This window comes from Podarcis cretensis, assembly GCF_951804945.1.
Source record: "Podarcis cretensis genome assembly, chromosome: 6".
NCBI lineage: Eukaryota > Metazoa > Chordata > Lepidosauria > Squamata > Lacertidae > Podarcis > Podarcis cretensis.
This window is the reverse complement of record NC_137175.1, coordinates 54,951,419-54,970,880: the sequence shown is the minus strand read 5'-3', so window position 1 is coordinate 54,970,880 and position 19,462 is coordinate 54,951,419. Positions and strand designations below refer to the sequence as shown.

General features: G+C 42.7%; 2 protein-coding genes across 3 annotated transcripts; one reads left to right on the top strand and one right to left on the bottom strand.

Moving 5' to 3' along the window:
• Positions 1 to 2,087: 2,087 nt before the first annotated feature.
• On the bottom strand, positions 2,088 to 6,284 carry TEX38 (testis expressed 38). 2 transcript variants are annotated; one of them, XM_079980571.1, is made up of 2 exons: positions 5,934 to 6,284; positions 2,088 to 2,651 (listed from the first exon to the last, which is right to left on the bottom strand). In XM_079980571.1, exons 1-2 carry the CDS (start codon positions 5,938 to 5,940, stop codon positions 2,164 to 2,166), a joined length of 495 nt encoding a protein of 164 aa, XP_079836697.1. In that variant the 5' UTR covers positions 5,941 to 6,284; the 3' UTR covers positions 2,088 to 2,163. The 2 variants fall into 2 exon arrangements, with proteins under 2 accessions (XP_079836697.1, XP_079836696.1); XM_079980570.1 differs by lacking the exon at positions 5,934 to 6,284 and adding an exon at positions 4,660 to 4,809.
• Positions 6,285 to 8,024: 1,740 nt separating this feature from the next.
• On the top strand, positions 8,025 to 18,809 carry ATPAF1 (ATP synthase mitochondrial F1 complex assembly factor 1). The gene is made up of 9 exons (XM_079980517.1): positions 8,025 to 8,287; positions 9,086 to 9,194; positions 10,176 to 10,211; positions 10,783 to 10,845; positions 12,633 to 12,683; positions 13,643 to 13,690; positions 13,946 to 14,041; positions 15,678 to 15,785; positions 16,571 to 18,809. The coding sequence occupies exons 1-9, from the start codon at positions 8,040 to 8,042 to the stop codon at positions 16,769 to 16,771; spliced, it is 960 nt and encodes a 319-aa protein (XP_079836643.1). The 5' UTR covers positions 8,025 to 8,039; the 3' UTR covers positions 16,772 to 18,809.
• The last annotated feature ends 653 nt before the right edge of the window (positions 18,810 to 19,462 follow it).

Below are 19,462 nucleotides of genomic sequence, written 5' to 3'. Positions count from 1 at the left end.
AGGGAATTGTACAGAGACTTGTGTGTTGTTTTAATTACAGTATATGGCTCCTTCCCACAGTAGCATTTTCCAGCTCCTGAGTGTGTGTGTGGCACATGTGGGAGAGAACCACATCATTCAGCAAACTCACATGGGTCCATTTTGCTGGTGTGATGTGGGGACCGATGATAAAAAGTAGGTCTCCACCCATCTCTGATAACATGAACTGGGTCTAATTTCTCCTCTCTGAAGAAGAAACCAAGTACTGTGGTTAGAACAATAGTTGCGTATGTTAACAGGAACATCCATGGGGCTGTGAAGACTATAACACCAGTAACATACCAAGCAGAACTAAATCATGTATTCTAGGGAATACTGTTTTAGCTCAGGTTGCTAACGGTTTGCTGCTTGTGTTTTACAATGCAAGTGTTTTGCTATATTTTGTAGGCTGTGGAGCACACAGCCCCGTGCAGTAGTGCTAATGTAACTTCTCCCAGCAACATACGGAAATAAAGGAGGGAAATGGGTTTGAGCCACAAGCTTAAATCCAAGCTTCTGTTCAATGTTTAGTATCCTCAGCATTGTGATGTGGCATTCTGTGTTGGGAAGAAGCACATAGATGGTTCTTCAAGAATGCCAACGAAACTGGGATAGCCACTTTAGTGCTGCAGTTCTGAAGGCCTTTGGGTGAATACTGAGTTTCTTATTTTAACACTTTTGGAATGCTTCCAGTGAAGATGAGGCATTCTCTGAAAACTGAAGTGATCCCTGTTGCCCTTCAGCCAAGATTGAAAATATGTTGGTTGAGAATTAATACACAATAATAAAATTTGTTTGTAGCATCTCTTGTGATGGCAGAAATGAAACTGATGTGTATTTATAAAACAAATGTGTGACTTAAAACATTTGGTTTGGAGTGGTCATATAAAAAGAGGATTTAATAGTAAGGACTCCACAGCATTAAGAGCAAGAGACAGTTTATTTTTCTCTGAAGTATTTAAGACAGCTGCTTCTTTGGTGCTGGAAAGGTTGTATTGATCTTGTCCTTTGTGTGTTTTAGCTACAGTGAAGAGAACTAAAACTATCCAGGAAAAGTTGAGCTATTCCATGTTCATATCCTCCAGTGTTTCTTGTCTTAGGAGAAGCTTTTCCGCATAGGAATAGCCAGTCGGTTTTGTGGGTTTTTTTTAGAATTTTGAACAGAATTATTTGCTAAGATTCTTAGCTTTGCTTTGGTTTATTTTCTTTATAATTTATGTTAGCCTACTGCACTAAATATTTTAGTTGAGCGTTGTGTAAATAATTTATTTTAAGCTGGCCTTCCATATATATTGGCTGAATTGCTGACATCTTATAAGCAAATTGGATATCTTTTAGAACTGTAGAAAAACTTGTATGAATTAAAGCTGGTTTTAGCTACAGAATTTTGCACCTATCATGCATTTGTGAATGTCAAATTTAAATAAAAACACTTTGTTTGGGGTGTAATTGGCATTTTATTTTCAAAATCAAATTTTATATTAAGGAAATGCTTTGCAGCATAAGCTGACAAGATGTTTATTGCTGTTCAAAGCTTGCAGCCGGCTCAGTTCAGAAATGTTAAAAATTGTGTGGCTTTCATTCCATTATGCACACAGTTGGACAGATTAACCTTTTCCTGTGCTAATAATTCTCCACATTGACACTCATCTCATCCAATTCACTTGTTCCATTAGTGCAAGGATTTACATTGGTGTAATGGAACTTCCGCTCTTTTACCTGTGTGTGTGTACCCTGTACCTACCCCCTATCTGCTCTGGAGAGTTGGGGGAACCATGGGGATAAGTTTTAGGGGGCATACAGGGAAAGGAGAGAGGGAGAGGAAGAGAGTTAGGTTGCACAAGCAGAAATCCTCCTGCCGGTGGAACATGGCTGTAGCACTAGTTTGACTACAACCCAGAGACTTCATACCATTTTGGGATTGGACCCGAGCAGCATACTCCTGGGGTTCTTACCTGAATGCCAGGGATTGAACCTGGAACTTTTCTATATCCTAAGCATGTTCTGTCCCACTGAGCTGCAGCCTTTCACATACAATAGAAATTAGAATGACAAACCAACACAGTCGGTTTTGAAATTGTTCTGCATCTGGTCTTTATTTGGGGTACAATTAAAATCATGAAGACTTGCTGGTTCATCTTTCTGCTAGGCAGAGATGCTGCTACAGAGATTGTATGCCTCCTTTGTCAACATGGCAGATTTCAGAGGTGAGTTGAATGGCATGTTTTTGGTTCGGATACTCGAGCAAGGGTAAGAAGCTGAATGCTCAAGCAGTGGCGGCATGTGAGAGAGCACGCAGGTGCATGGTATTTCCTGAAACACTGGCTTGTACGGCTCTTGAGCTGATGGGATGGAATCGCCACTGCTATCTATGGTGATCTCACTGGCCGAGAAGCTGTCTTGTGGTTTTTGGATGCTATCAGACTCGGGACTGCAGGCTTCTGCTTTATTTCCAGGTTCAGCTTCCTTGTGAGCCAATGCGCGCTGGAAATACGATTCCGTTTTCAGCTGTTTCACCCAGGCTTTTGCACGTCGCTTCTGCTGGATTCCTTTCCTCCATTGAAGAAATAGCATACAAATGAATACCAGCATGTAACAAAATCCTAGACTTCCAAAGTAGATGGGCAGCAGACCTGCAGATAGTCAGAAGAGTAATGTGTACTATAATCTAGTCTTGTAAGACTAAAACACATGGCAAAGGCATATACTTAAAAAAAAACAACACACTTCTAGTATGTAATATTACAAAAATGATTCCAAAATTCTGTTTTGATTGAAAGGTTTGTCCACATTTTACCTTGGGAAACGTGTGTATTTGTGTGCATGTTAGTGTTTAAACAACTAGCTCACAACCCCACTCAGTATGGGCTGTTTTTTAATACACTTCCATCAAAATAGGGGCATAGCAATCCATAGTTGGTTTCACTACGGTGCACCAACTTTTGGACTCTGACATGGAATTTAGGCTTTTGGGGATGTAACTTTTTCAAGTTTGTGTGGTTTTGGAGAAAAGTGAAGGTGGTGTTTGCAGAGAGCTTTTGGAAATTCTGCGTAATGTTTTCCCTAATTTTTATAGAGCTGATTCTGAGTTATGACAATCAAAGCTATGCAACTATGGGTTGTGATCCAAAAAGGGATAAAGAGGATTAGAATGACTATTGAACTTCTTCAGATGCTGCTACAGCAGCTGAAGAAACAAATATGTCAATCCTGACTACTTGGTTAAGCCTTCAACTGTGGAAACTGATAAACACATTAAAAGAAGTTATGTTATGAGTTCCTCCTTTTTTATCTACTTCCATTATAAGATAGCAGAATACTATGTTATCAAGTTTATAGTAGAATTAATGTCCAATAGTTTCCCAAGACATTTCACATTATCCTTATTGGATAATCTGTGAGGTCAAATTGTGATTAACAACAAAGCTGCATTCCTCCATCCTTTCTCCCTGCTCTGTTGTGAGCATGGGGGGGGGGGGATATTTGGAGGTTGTACTGGATATGTATGGATCATATATATCTCAGTTAAGAAAATGGGGACCAAATGGTAGCAAGGTCATCCTGCCACCTGCTAAGGAAATGTGATGTTGTGTAGCCACCACAGGGCTTGCCAATTTTGTTGTTGTTGCTGTTTAGTCATTTAGTCATGTCTGACTCTTCATGACCCCATGGACCAGAGCACGCCAGGCACTTCTGTCTTCCACTGCCTCCTGCAGTTTAGTTAAACTCATGCCGGTAGCCTCAAGAACACTATCCAACCATCTTGTCCTCTGTCGTCCCCTTCTCCTTGTGCCCTCCATCTTTCCCAACATCAGGGTCTTTTCCAGGGAGTCTTCTCTTCTCATGAGGTGACTAAAGTATTGGAGCCTCAGCTTCAGGATCTGTCCTTCCAGTGAGCACTCAGGGCTGATTTTCTTAAGAATGGAGAGGTTTGATCTTCTTGCAGTCCATGGGACTCTCAAGAGTCTCCTCCAGCACCATAATTCAAAAGCATCAATTCTTCGGCGATCAGCCTTCTTTACGGTCCAGCACTCACTTCCATACATTACTACTGGGAAAACCATAGCTTTTACTATACGGACCTTTGTTGGCAAGGTGTTGTCTCTACTTTTTAAGATGCTTGCCAATTTATGGCCCTCCAAATGTTTTGGATTACAGCTCCCATCATTCCCAGCCAGCAGGGCCCATGGTCAGGGGTGATGAGAGTTTGAGTTTACACTATGAGAGTTTGAGAGCGCACTATGTTTGCTGTATCTCACCTACCAAATTCAGTCTTGTGGATTCTGCATGGAGGATGAAATGGGTCTGCTTCTCTGTCCGTGCCTCTAAGTGCTACACCATAATTCCAAAAGTTTTAACAGTTACTATTTAAAGGGCAGAGTTTCCACAGAGTTCAACAAGCATTGGCAAGCAGGTGCCAGAATGACATAACTCTGCTTTGTGATTCTGGAGTAGAAACTGGCATCATCATTCTCTTCCTCATATACACACACACACACATCCTAATGCGCCAGATACAGCTGTAGCCAACCAGTCTGCCCATGAGCATGCCCTAGAGCAATGCCATGCACACAACTGCTGCTTGTACCACCTGCAGAAGAAAAAGTTAAGCTTGCTTAATGCGTTAGAAACTAGACTTACCACTGGAGATAATCATTATTGATCCACAAACACTCGGGAATGTGTAAAAACTGTCTTCACAATGTTAGGCTATTTGTTTTTCCAATTCTATGGAAGGAAGGAAAAACGAACTAAGAGAGTATATGGATGAAGTGATTGGTGTCGTTGGAATAGAACTGCAAAGAGCTGAACACTCCAAAGCCTTATCATGAGACAATGGCAGCTAGGATACCATTCTGGGGGGGGGGGCTCAAAACACAGGACAGCCAGGCAGACAAGCAGGAGAAAAGGAGGATGACCTCCTCCTCAGGTGGAGAAGGCCTTCCTTGCCATCCTGGGCTTCCCTTTGCAGGCTCTTGACCACAGTCTGCTCCAGCCTGGCTTTCTTCCTCCTCTTCTACCTGCTTACTCATAAGGACGTGTCCCTAGGATTAGATTCTGGATTTTGTTTATTATTGGTACTAGTAGTCAGGGCTGTACCCCATATTAGTCCTACTCTGAAGTATTTCAATTGAAATAGATGGGCCCTAGTGGGTTTGAGTAGGACTTGGTTAGATAATCATCCTAGTTTAGATCCTTGGTTAAATAATCGTCATTGTTATCCTTTGTAATTGTAATACAAGTGTAATTGTTTTTTCTTATTATTTTTGGAACCTATATCTTTAGTTTTCTCTTGTTTTTTCATCTTCAAATATGCCACATCAATAGATTCTGGCTGTAAAACTGTTTATAAATCTGTTAATGTCATCATCAGTAATATATCTCTTCCTCCCTTCCCTCTTCATCATTTTGGGCCAGCGGTAGTTGATGGGAACCCTGAGCAACCTCCAAGAGAGCAGTACTGTACTACAATAGCATGAGACTTCTGCCAAACCTAAAGGGCTGGCAGGAGGAAGTGGGGAGCAGGCATGCCCTATGGTGGCAAGGTTTTGGGAACAGATGATGGATGGCATCAATAAAATTGTACGTGTCACCAGAACCCCCGAGCTGGCTTCACTGAATTTGTATTTGAAAGAAAACCAGGACCTTAACAAACCCTTAATCCATGGAACGTATCATCACCAAATTTTGGAAGGACCTTCATGCTGCCACCATAGCAACTTCAAACAAGAGAGTGTGGTAGATAGCTGTCTTTGTGAAAAAAATTGTGAAAAAATTAGCACAAAAACCAAAATTAGCAAAAGGAATAATGGTGAAACTTTATCACATGCACAAATATTCCAGAAAATTAAAGACCACCCCAAAGGCAATATGACCACTTGTGGATAGTGTAATAATCCTCTGTATTTTGTTACCTGTCATAAAGCAATATACTGCCTCTGTAAGGGGAATTCCAGCATCACATTGGGGTCTCCAAAATGGAAATTGAGGCGGCAAATTTTATGGGTGGGAATTTAGGGGAGGGCCAAGGTCTGGGGGTCTGCCTGAAGATGCCCAGTGGCAACAGTAGCCCTGGGACAGAGAATCCTTGGTTCAGTTGAAAGCATGGGCAACTGCCACCTTCAGCTCAGTTTCAAAGTGCAGTTAACTGCCATCTTCAGTCCAACTGAATGCACAAACAACTGTCCTCTGCACTTTCCACTGAGCTGAAGAAAAGTGTGCCCTACTTAATGGGTGAGGTTTTTGATTTGATTGATTTGATTTTCACTGTTTTGAATTTTAAATCTACCTCAAAGGAGGAGGATACGCAAGGCTTGGCTGGCTGCACAAAGTGTCTGCCCTGGAATAAAGCAGCTTCTTGTGTGCCTGACCACTCCATATAAATGGCCTCCTTCAACCTGGTGCCCTCCAGTTGTTGCTGAACTACAAGTAACATTGGCTCCCATCCAGCAAGTGAATTAGACTGGAAAGACAATCAAGGAGCGTCTTAAAAAACTTGTCAGGTGGGAGTGGGGCATCCATCTTCAGGATGGTTCCCCTCTCTGCCCTGACTTTGCCTGTGGAAATAGGAGAAACAGCTCCTCGTTATGCAACACAGGAAGAATAAGACAGTTGCCTGCACTTCCAACTAAACAGTTGTTCACACCAACTGAGCAGTTGCTCACACTTTCAAGTGAACTGAAGATTCTCTCCCAGGCCTGCTGTCGCTACTGGATATCTTAAGGCAGCCCTTGAGGCCTTGGCTCACCCCTTAATTCCTAGTCTCAGGAGGGCAAGGCAGCTGGATCTAGGGTACCCTTATAGTTCCCCATGACACCCCCAATCTCCCTGGGACAGTGAAAGAAATAAGGCAGGTTGTGAATGTGTCCTTGCCTCAGCATCTCCTGAGGTGTGGTAAGGACAGGGCTGGATTTAGATTTGATGAGGCCATAAGGTACTGAAATGGGACGCAGGTGGCGCTGTGGGTTAAAGCCTCAGCGCCTAGGACTTGCTGATCGAAAGGTCGGCGGTTCGAATCCCTGCGGCGGGGTGCGCTCCCGCTGCTCGGTCCCAGCGCCTGCCAACCTAGCAGTTCGAAAGCACCTCCGGGTGCAAGTAGATAAATAGGGACCGCTTACCAGCGGGAAGGTAAACGGCGTTTCCGTGTGCGGCTCTGGCTCGCCAGAGCAGCGATGTCACGCTGGCCACGTGACCCGGAAGTGTCTCCGGACAGCGCTGGCCCCTGGCCTCTTAAGTGAGATGGGCGCACGACCCCAGAGTCTGTCAAGACTGGCCCATACGGGCAGGGGTACCTTTACCTTTACAAGGTACTGAAGGTAATGAGGCCCTTTATATGTCCAGCTGTCCTTTGTCAACAACAAATTGTTGCTGTTTTTTGTGTTGAATATGTGGTAATTTATGGACCTAATAGGTATCTGAAGCCATTTGCACATGTTGCCATGCAACCAGTCCATGCAGAATGTAGGCACCCTTGATATAGAAATAAGCAAACCAGTGATATTTGGGCGAGCAGGTGGGGCTCATTACTTACATCATAGGAGCCTACACAACACAAAACACTGTTGCTGCATGTAGGTTTTATTTTTTTATCTTATATATTGGAAATGTACATCCAGTGGTTTTTTCCTTTAAATCTTTTGGGGGGCCCCAAGAGAGTGGGGCCCTAAGCTATAGCTTGTTTAGCTTATACGTAAATCTGGCACGTATAGACCATCCCGTGCTCTACACCTTTGCCGTGGAGAAAGGATTTAGCCGTCGGAGCCGGTCTGGGGGAGCTTCCTCCGTACCAAAACTGCACAGGATCGACCTGTAGCAGCAGCAGCAGCAGCAGCAGCAGCAGCAGCAGCGCACCCTCAGAGATTAGGGGGCTTCCTGTACCCCCCTTCCCCGCGTCCGCCGCCGCCCATTCAAAAGGAGTCGCTGCAGCTCGCCCTCCCGCCGCCTGTTGTTTCTTCCTCCGCGGAACTTTTGTGCCGGGCCGCGGCGGAGAGGAGGGCGGTGTTCCGCGTTGCTCTCCGCGGATGTGGGCCGACAGGAGCGGGATGGCGGCGGGGTACTTGCAGCAGCTGTGGTGGGGGGCGGCGGGGCTGGGGCTGTCCCGAGGGGCGCTGGTGGGGCGCTTCGCCGCCCTGCGGCCTCTGGGCCTGCTGCTGCCCCCGCAGCCTCGACTTCTGGCGGTCTCGGTTAGCGGGGCGGCGGGCGGCGGCGGCGGCCTGGAGGCGAACCCCTTCTTCGCCAAGTACCAAGGCAGGATCCAGGAGCTCCGCAGGTAACAGAGGAAGCAGAGATGTCCCGGGCAGAGGATCGGGAAACACGATGGGCCCGAATCCCTCCTGAGTTACTATTATTTTGAGGGGGTGGGGTGGGAAGAAGCGGGGATCTGATAGCAACCTCCAAGTCCCAAACTGAGCAAGGGTGCCCTTTCCCCTGCTTCGCTTAGGCAGGCTCTTTGTGTATGGCAAGGGAGTGCTCCCCCCCCCTTAAAAAAATATGTTTAGGGGTACTCTCATTTTGACTCAAGAAAATCACCATTTTGTAGTTCAAATCCTGGAAAATAAAGGCAGTAAATGGAGAAAAGTACAAAGACTCACAAAATGTTTAGCGGCATCCCCCTCCCCCAGAAAAAAAAAGCTCTAGACAAGGGTATGTATGCAACCCTGGGTACACTTGTAACTCCATTGGACTCGCAGTGGGACTCGCTTCAGGATCAGGCTCTCACCCGCCTCTCCGGTACTGTATTTTAAAAACTTTGCTTTGCCACACCTCCTCATATGGTTGTTTACTCTCCGCCCTAACCTTGTGTGGATTCAAGGTCCCCTGATTTAGGAGCTGCTATCAATCAGAAAGAGTTGCTGCTTGTAGTTTTGCTCTTGCAAGACTTAGCCCTGCGCTTATGGGTTGCTGCTCTCCTGCCATCCTGTTGTTTTGCTCGCGGGGATTGAAAGGAAAGCTAAACGGTTATGTTTTTGGCCCACCCTGAGCTGCTTGGGATCGGGCGGGAATGAGCTGGAAATGAAACACCCGCGAGTGCCTGGCAGCTATATAATCAGTTCGAACTTTGATTCAGATCCAATCCAGAAATTTTTGAATCCCGACTGGATCAAAGGAGCGAAGTGAAAAAGCAGCCGGTGGGAGATTCGAAGCAAGCAGAGTTTGTCAGACTGATGGAGGAAAAGGCAAGGCCAATATCCAAACTCCATTTGTCAGATATTTTATTTATTCCTGACTTCTGTTTACATGTGTGTGAATGTGTGTAGCTGTGCACAGATGGGTTCCTGTCTTGTTTATTTTATGCTAAATGCTTTTCAAACAAATTGATGAAAGCCTTTGTGATGTTTGCTAGATTTTGCATTCCAGTTAGCTTAACAAAACGTGTTTGTTTCAGTATACACACACATTTTACATGACCACACAGAAAATGTAACTAGTGCAGGTTGGCTACTTCTTTCCTGTATATCTGAATCTGCATATGTTGGCATATCAATAAAACACTGTTTCTGAAGTAAAAAAGTAGGTATTCAATGTTGTCAGATGATTTTTATACGTTGTAAAAGCCACCAACAGTTTTTGTAAATGCTTGTGTTAAAATGATTAGCAATTGGCGGGGCGGGGCGGGGTGGGGGGAACCCGCTATCTTCTTAATTTGGTGGTTAAAAAAATATACTTCGATAATACAATCCAGTGCATGTCTACTTAGAGGTAAGCCCCATTAAGTTGAATGAGACAGTCTTAGGTGGATGTGTATAGGGTTGCCCTGTAAAAGTTTTTTAAAGGACTTTATTATCCAACAAACTGACATTGCTGCCCAGTTGTTTTTGTAACAATGTATATTTTTATCAGAAAAACTCTCAATAATATCAAAAAAGGTTTTCCCTATAAAGGATTGGAAGTTTTTTTATTTCGGCATCCCACCCCCCTCCAAATCTGCAATTTCACATTATATCATCAGGAAATCTGTGTTCTACGCTACCATTAATTGCAATGTTTTCCACACAATGCCTTGGCCTATGTATTATTTTTAACTATCTGGGTATGTGTGTATGTGTCTAGATTGCTCTCCTTCCTGGATAAATAGCTTTAACAATTTTTTCTTTAATAAGGTTATGATGGCACGAAGGGTATCTATTTAAAATAAGTATTTTTATGTTTAATCTTAGTTCAAAGAATCACTTCATGGGTTCACAAAAAATAAGGTAAGCTGGTATTTTTGTAAAGTAGCCTTTCTTTTCTTATCTTACTTGGGATTATGTATGAAGGACTTGACTTTCAGTTCATGTTCAGCCTTTGGCTTATGTGTGACTGTCAGCAAAGTTCTCCTTCTGAGGATGCAGACAGGCAGCTGTATTTTTAATGAGATCTTCTACATAAAGTCTTGTGAGGAACCAGCAGAGTCTAGTTCTGCGACCACCAGCCAGTTGCCTTCAATCTATTTGGACTACAGCTTCTTGTGCTGGCTGGTGCAGATGGGAGTTGTCATCTAAAACAGCCAGAGGGCACCAGGCAGGCAGAAGCTGTGTTTGATTGCCTCTCATGAGCTGTCAGATTTTGTGCTCTGTTTCCTGCCTCCCCCCCCACCCAGCCAGCCCATTAGGTTTCACAGAAGTCTTATAATTACTATTATACCTTCTTATTGGGCATTGCTGCATTTTTGTCTTTCACGATGGATTTGTCCATGTTTGTATGTGCAATAATTCAGACTTTTTGTTTCTTTTCCTCATATCATATGTTTCAGTTTATGTCATTAACTGTTGCCATTTGTTGCAGACACTTGATTCTATCCTTAATGTGGAAATGATGAAACGAAAGAAGCCCGACGAAATAAAACAGGTGACCCAAACTGAAGTGGTAGAAACATTTTCCATTTAGCTTTTGTAAATCTTTTATCTCAACAGAAAGTATTTCTTCATGTTAACTTGTGAAAGTAGATATGTAGCTATAGATATATATCCAAGGGCTCATAAGACACTCTGGGCCATTTCACAAATGCCTGTTTCTTACATGGAGACACCAGCTGTGAATAAAAATAGGAGACTGCTATCAGGTGTGAAATACAGGGAAGTGTATGTTATGGATCAGGCAGCTGCTATTCACTACACTTCACTCATAATGATAAACTCATGGTTGTTATGCAAAGAGATATTTTCCTTGTGAGAACAGTAATGGGCAGAAGTCTGTTCCCATATATTGCTTGCCTGTTCACTGAGATCTTCATCAGATGCTGTTTGGGTGCCCCTTTCTTTCATTGTGTGGTGTGATGGGTCCCTACCAAGGATAGGGTCTTTTTTGTAGTGGTAGCCCACTTTTAGAATACTCTCTGGAAGAAGGGTCACTTAGCACCCACCTTGGTGTATTTTTAATATCAGATGGAGACCTTTTTGTTTTCCCCAGGTCCTTTTAAACATCAGCTGATGCTTATTTATTTAAATAGAATAAAACTGCCACACACACACCCCGCCCATTCTGATGGCTGGATTGTATCCAGCTAAGTTCTACTCAGTTAAGCCCATTAAAATTAATGTACTTAAGTTTGTCATCCCCATTAATTTCAATAAGTATGTTCAAAGTATGACTACCACTGGGTATAACCCAGAGAAAACAAGCAAGAAGAAAGGGAGTGTGCGTGGGGGAAGGAGATAAGATGCATACACACTGACTGATGACATTTTCAGATATTCCAAAGGGTATCTTGTCAACCGAAAGATTTTTGTTGTTGTTTTATACTTCTGCATGCTATTTTATTATTATTTCTTTTATGGTGTGCATATGTTTGAATTGTTAGCTGCCCCTAAAGCCCTGCTGATGGATAGGATAGACATCCGTGAATGGCTAACTCCCCATTCAGAAGCTTGATCCAGCCTCCCCCCATCAATTTTTTCCTATGCCCCTAGACTCAATGGATTTATTTGATGGCAGTAAAAATTAAAAACATCAGATACTGTGCTGGGATGGTTGTAGCCCAGCACCCTGTTGAGGTTTCAACTTAGCCCCTCCTAGAGCATCTGATCAGTCAGTGATGAGCAGAGTGTGGGCCATAATTTCCACTCCTTAGCACATTACCTGAGGAGAGGGAGGCTATGTGTGGGTATGCAAAAATATGTGCAATAGTGTTGGGTGGCTGCACCCACCCCTAGCATGTGACCCCAGATGCTTGGCCTAAGGTGAGTGTGGCTGGGGGGGGGAAGGTTAGCTACTTAGGCAGTAAATAAAATAAATAAATAAATCCTCTGTTTATTCCAAGCAGATAGAATCCATCAGGGCTGAAAAATGCAACAGTCAAGGCCAAGCTTCCATTAGTATTGACTAATCATATAAGTAGTAATGTTAATATAGGATTATTGCATTTGGGTGGTTTCCAACAAAGGCTGCAATTCTAAACCTACTTACTTGTGAGTAAATTCTGCTGCATTCAGTTGGACTTACCTTTGTGTAGACATGGTTAGGATTGTAGTGTTAGACACCCTCAGGGTAGACCGATTGAAATTCATGGTAAATAACATAAGTTCATTGATTTCAGTGGGTCCACACCAAGTATGACTTAGTTGGCTATCACTAAGTCATCTTAGGTGATGGTCTATGGAGTTAATGTACTCCTTCCTTCCTTCCTTTTCTTTCAGATATGGAAGCAGTATTATTCTGGAGAAGACACAGTTTATGCAGTTATTCCTGTAAGTACAGTCAATACACAACAGTGTGAGCGCTGTCGAGTTCAGGACGCACAGGTCTGCTAAGCAGGATATATTTTGCTCTTAGCGGTTACAGTTAAGTTAGTAAGTTTATTGTGCTAGCTGAAGGCCATGACAAACCATACAAACACTATAAAAATATAGAACAAATCCTCTGCTTAAACCAACAGAACCGTGCAATGGAAGCGAGACTATAAATGGGAAGCCACCATGAAATACAGTGTATTTCAAATTATATATCCTAATCTTCCTTGCAATTTACTGCTCTTTTGTCCAAATCCTTCTTTTTTGCTGCCAGTGCAAAAAGGGCCACTTTATGAGTCACTGAGGTGTTTTGAGTTATTCAGCAGCCACAGAACCCTCTCCTCCAAGAAGGGACTGATTTCTTGAAGAAATGGGATTAAAACAGTGTCAATAATGAAGAATGTTTTCTACTTGCGGTTGCCTACATATACAGAGTCCATCTGCATATGGAATCTTCTTATAAAGTCCCTAGATATTGTAAGTGGCAATTAGCTATTCAGACAAGAACACTCAAGCACCTCCGATGGATAGATCTAAACCTGCAGCAAAATTGAACATTCTTAGTACTGACTAGAAGGTGTTGGAATTCTTCAAAAAAGTATGTCATTGTATTATTATTTTTGCTGAATTTTCACACACATGAAAATCAGTCTTATTGATTTTATAGGCCTTCAGAAGTTAAAAGGAGGTGTTTTAATGTTGATATGTACTGTGGTTTACTGTCATTTTTAATATTTGATCTTTTGAGTTAACCATTCTTAATGCTTTGTTATTTGCAAACCACTGCAAGCAATTGGAATGATGGGATGTAAATAAATGTTTTAAATAAACAAAAGCAAACCCCAAACCCCTAAGCTTTCTTTACTAGCACTGAGAGTTAGTTAAATATCCTTCCCCCCACCCCCTTCTTTCTACAGGGAAAGACTTTTGATCTGATATGGAAACGAGTTCAGGACTGCCCATCTGTAAGTATAACACATGTGTCTTGATTGATTTCTTTTGGAATGAAGCTTTTTATCAAGGTTATCATGCTTCCTACCCACCTTGATTTATTGTGGGTGCAAAATTTTATTCTTGAAGCTTCTATGTTTCTGATTTCATCCTGAGCTGGGATTTGTTAACTGCCCAGAGATCTTACGATGAAGGGCAGTGTATATATCCAATAAAGAAAGATAAAGAAATTAATTAAATTTAATAAACCTATTTGATTTCCCCACCAGTTTCTATATCCACTGCCAAGAAAGGAGGGCTATGAATTTTTTGTGGGACATTGGTCAGGACCAGAACTCCACTTCACTTCTCTGATAAACGTTCAGGTAGGTGAACTTTGGCAAAACTGATTGCCAGAAACAGACTTGGAAGTAGAAACTGAATGTGGTTTTTTTAATTACATTTGTCCTGTGTAAAACATTCCATAAAACACATGGCAATTCCTTGTTTCACGTGGACACTGCTAATGCAGTATTACTTGAGCTGTAGGATTTCAAGGGGTGCCTTTTCTGTTATGAGGCTTTCAGAAGATTCCTCTAAAATGGAGGCTAAGGTAGATATTTGCAGATACGGTTGTTCATTTGTCCTTACTGTTAGCGTTATAAAAGTGTCTAACCACTTCAGAGCAAGACAAGATACTCAGCCACGTTTCAAAGTCAGCTTCGTGCTTTGCTTGTTCTAAACTGTTCGTCAAAGATTCTGGGTTTGGATGAAACAGGAATCCCTAGTTAATTGAATACTTACCTGGTTTGGTTTGCTCCGGTTGTGAAGGGCTTGCCATGCATGGCCATAAGGTTCATTCTTATCTCAGTTTATTGAGCTGAGATACCATTGTTCAAAGTCTCTCGGTACAGAGGTGTGTACAGTACAGACATGGGAAGTTAAACAGTTGTTGGAGCTAACTGTGTCCTGTATTAAAATACTTCCTTGTCTTTTCCTGTTGAAAGTTCATTCGGCTTCTTTTAGAGAAATTCAATATCCCAGCACATCTTTCTCCTGTTTTCTTTCTTTAAGTTTCCCTATTCTTTGCATTCCCATGTGTCTTTTCTGTGCTCTCTTGACTTTGTAGTCCAGAATTCAGGGAGTCTTTTAATTCAAGGGACTGCCTATGAAGAGTAAGGTTGCCCACATACAGTGCTAACATTTCAAGCTACCTTTTAAATTTAACATGGTGAGAAGGACACAGTTAGGGCCCAGAATGCAAAAGTCCTATGGCATGTCCTGGTTGGATCTCCCCCCCCCCCTTTTTTTTTTTCTCTGGATGGCAGCTATCCTCTGTTTTAAGAGAAACTGTTTTTAACTTTGGAAGATTGAGAATTGGAATATTTGTGTTCCTACTGGTTGAACAAGGGTTTTGAGAGGCTGACAAGCAAGGATATCTTCATAGATGTTAACACATTGGTCTCACTAAAATAATTGTGAGAAAACCTTGCCTGGAAAAATAAAGTAGTTCAGAGTTTTTCAACTTTAGGCTTCTATACGACCCATTCTAAAATAGTTTCATATTGTTATTGAGCAGAGGTTTCCAAACTTTTCATGTTGGTGTCACTTTTTAGACATGCATCATTCCATGATTCAGTTTCACTAGCAAACCGGAGGTTAAATTAACCCCTTTCCAGCCCTGGGTGGAGCACGTGCAGGATTCGCATGACACACCTACACATTGCAGCTGCCACACTAACGTGTCACGACGTGTCACACTAACATGGAAAGCTCTGTTGCAGAGGCTTCAGATTCCTAAATATCAGCATATTTTTCACATGCAAACCTAGAATGTTCATTAGGACTATTAATGTTTTGATTTTCTATATCTGGTGGGTGACTTTTTGGGCCTGGAAGGTTTAAGATGCATTGAATTAAGTTTTGAAATGATTAGCTCATTATTGAAAGTTCTGGCTTATCTTTTGCTTGAAGGACCACATTGCATATACTTGCATATAATATATTTTTTATTTCCTTTAGTCTCGAGGGGAATCTGCACCCACCCAGTTGGTCCTGTATCATTATCCTGAGCTACAAGAGGAAAAGGGCATTGTACTGATGACAGGTGAAATGGATCCTAGATTTTTGGTAAGCATCTTGGTTCTCATGGCCAGATGAAGAACTTGAACTCCCAGCTCTGTTTCTGCCAAAGGCTTTAAAATGTAAATCAGATCAGAACACAGGTAAGACACCAGGATGCTAGCACAGGTACATTCCCACTGTCATAAGCTATAGTTTATAGCAGGTATGGCCAAACTTGGCCCTCCAGTTGTTTTTGGACTACAACTCCCATCATCCCTAGCTAACAGGACCAGTGGTCAGGAATGATGGTAATTGTAGTCCCAAAACAGCTGGAGGACCAGGTTTGGCCATGCCTGGTTTATAGTGTCCAGAACACAAGCAGCATGTTGTTCCCTCCTTTTTACATTCTTGTTGGGTTTTGTTTTTGCAGCTGAGAGTCTCCTCGAACCGTTCTCTTTTACATCTTTGTTTTTCAATGCACTGGGAGTTATTTGGATTTGATTTTTGACATGAATGAGCATTCAATCTTGAAATTCCTGCTCTCCTTCAATTATGAGGTGGTGTAGTGTTGGGGGAGAGCAGTATCACGGTGGTGTGACATTCAGTTTCATAACCAGTGTTGCTGTGGGGCCAGGAACCTGATTGACTCTGCACCACAAGCACTGGGCTTTTACATTGCAGCTGGATTAGCCATCCCTATGACACAGAACAGGATAGTCACAAAACATGGATCCACAGTCCATTCCCGGACTTGGGTCAGCTGGTGAAAGCAGGGTGGTCTTTGGACTGAAGAAGGGCTGTCACTGACCTGACAACTTTAATTGTGTGTCTTTCTGTTTTACATCTTACAGACTGTCACAGAAGCCCAGTGCCTAGCCAGCCAGGTGCAGCTTTTTTATGCCACGGACCGTGAAGAGACCTACCGTTTAGTGGAAGAGTTTAACCACCGGCCAAATGAGTTTAAGTACATGTCTGTAATAGGTGAGCTTGAACAGAGCAGGCTGGGGGAAGAACTCAGGCCTCAGCAAGACCCACCATCGTCCACTGCTTGAGTGGTGGGAGAAGCCTTGAAGAGACATGACGGGTATCGGAAGCCCTCTTGCCTTGAGTTCTGGAGCTGCTGCTTCCGACTGAAATAATCTTGATGGGAAAGGGGTGACATTGACATCTGATGGGGAGAAGAATATCTTACCAAGTGACCTATACATCTGGGAGCATGGAGGTGCTTGCACAGCCTTTGTTTCTGGCTGGTAGGAGCAAGAAGGAAAGCATAACCTTGATATCCACTTGATGGTGTTTGGCATTTGCTTTCCCCCCACCCAAAAAACGCACACAGACCAGCAAATTTCAGCATTTATGAAAGTTTATTTAAATCTCTTCATTCAGCAAGGGAATGTAATTGGACGGGGGCGTGGGGGACCTAGGAGACACTACTGTAGATGGATGCAGTAAGTTTCCTGACAATAAATACCATTATTTACATCATAATGTGCTACGTTCTTAGACAAAATATATATTTTTATTATTTACACTAAAACACCCTTGACATACAGGAAACTACAGCCCAGGCAAAAAGGACAATTCCCAGCCCCAGAGACCTTAAAAATCTGACAGTAGGAAGTGAATAAGCACAAAATGGAAATCTGTTTAGGGCGACCAAATTTTGCAGTCATCTGGTACATAAAACCAAAAAACATTTTTTTAAAAAATAAATGAATAAATAAATTTCATCTGAGGCTGTCCTCCATGAAAGATGGTTGAATGTTTTCCATGATGCTGCTGGCAATTCTTAGTACTGGAAAGGTGTTGAGTCAATTTCACCAACACTGACTAGAGCTGAGGAAATGCCCTGTTGCCTTCATCCTCTAAAAGCGCCTTTATGAGATAGAACTACATATTTTTAGAAATGAGAAGGATCTTAAGCTATTCCTAGCCCCATAGATGTTGAGGAACTGGGCCATGCGCAATTTTACTCGTCATTAATCTGTGAAGTGCAGATAATGCTTTGTTATCTTGTGTTTCCCCTCTTTCTTGCCGCTTTTCTGTAACGGGTTCAGAACCTTATTTGGCCCACATATTTGTTTCTGAACCTGACAGGGATGGAGTGAGAAGGGGGACGAGTGGCAGGTTCAGGAAAGCCCAGGTGCAGATGCATCTGGTCTTGCAAGTGCTAGGCATGACTCTCAACCCACAGAGTTGTATCCATCTCTGGGTTGCATCCAACACTACTGTTCCGCTTACACAACGTAGCTTTCCAATGCTCTCCTCTCTCTTGCAACCCCACATCCTCAAAATCTCCTGAGGGTTGTAGGATCCTCAGGAGCAGATTTGGGAGGCAGGGGCAAGGGCACACAGAAGAGAAGAAGAGAAGGTCATGTTTCAGAAGTAGACCTCCCATATGCACATCATTTGATGCATCCCTAAGTCATAGCATGAGTAGGACAACTTCTCCTTCCCCTGCTCCAGCGGGTTGGGGGAACCTTCAATAGCATTTCTTTTGGGGAAGGGGGCAAATTCTGCTCATACCATGACTTAGCTGCATACCCTCCATAGACAGCAGGAAAGAAGGAAGGAAGGCATAAGACATATCTGTGAGCCTAATTAGCTCACAGGCTGGGATCAGAAATGAGTATCTGTCAGTCCCTTCAATCTACAGTAAAGGGGCAGTGGCAACTAGTAGGCTCACTGTGGTCAAATAAGGGGAGCAAGGAGAGAACTTGCAATTTTGAGAATATTTTTGAAATTGCAAGTTTGAATCTTTCTATTTTGTGCCTCAGCCTGTCTTCTCTGTTCTGTGATGTGCTGCCTGCTGAGAAAACCCCAGTGTTTCCCCCCCCCCCCCCCCTTAGTTGAAATGATTCAAGACCTGCTGCTTTGCATATCATGGGCTAATATGCATATTGTTGAATACTCCGTTATTTGAAAACCAAAGCTTTGCAGTACCTTGGAAAACAGGTGAAATGGGGCAAGAAAGAAAGGGAGAGAAGCAGGATTGCTACCTGATTCCAAGAATTTGCTTGATTAATCATGTGTGCTGATTGAATGAATCTGTATACCTTTGCATATGAATAAAAACAATATTCTGAAAAAGCATACTACTTTTTTTTTAGATTATATGCACATGTTACACTAGGCACCTGTTGGGAACATTTGTTCAGAGGACTAAACTACTTGTGCCTCTTCTATTATGGGATCTGCCACTGGTAATTTTTTCTAAGTACTTGTATTGAAAACAATTCATCTTAAAAAATAGTAGTAGTCTGTTCCCAAATAATGAGGATACCTTTTTGGTCAATGAAAAGGGATTAATCAAACTGAGGCCACATCTATACCACACGTTTTAAAGCACTATTATACCACTTTTTACAGCCATAACTTTCCTCAAAGACCCTGGGAACTTTTGCACTGCAGGTTCTTAGGAGACCCCTTTCCTTTCACAGAACTACAGTTCCCAAAGCGGTTTAACAATGAGTCCTGTTTCCCAGAGAACTCAGAATTGTAGCTCCTTGAAGAGAATACGTGTCTCTTAACAACTCCAACTCCCGGCACCCTTAATAAATGACAGTTCCCAGGATTCTTTGGGGAAAAGCTATGACTCTTAAAAAAGTTAAACAGTGGTACCTTGGGTTAAGAACTTAATTCGTTCTGGAGGTCTTTTCTTAACCTGAAACTGTTCTTAACCTGAGGTACCACTTTAGCTAATGGGGCCTCCCGCTGCCTCTGTGCTGCCACTGCCGCACGAT

Coding starts and splice junctions, on each gene's coding strand:
- ATPAF1 (XM_079980517.1), top strand. CDS start 8,040: ATGTGGGCCGACAGGAGCGGGATGGCGGCGGGGTACTTGCAGCAGCTG. Junction 14,042..15,677: donor CTTCTCTGATAAACGTTCAG/GTAGGTGAACTT, acceptor TATTTCCTTTAG/TCTCGAGGGGAATCTGCACC. Junction 15,786..16,570: donor AAATGGATCCTAGATTTTTG/GTAAGCATCTTG, acceptor TACATCTTACAG/ACTGTCACAGAAGCCCAGTG.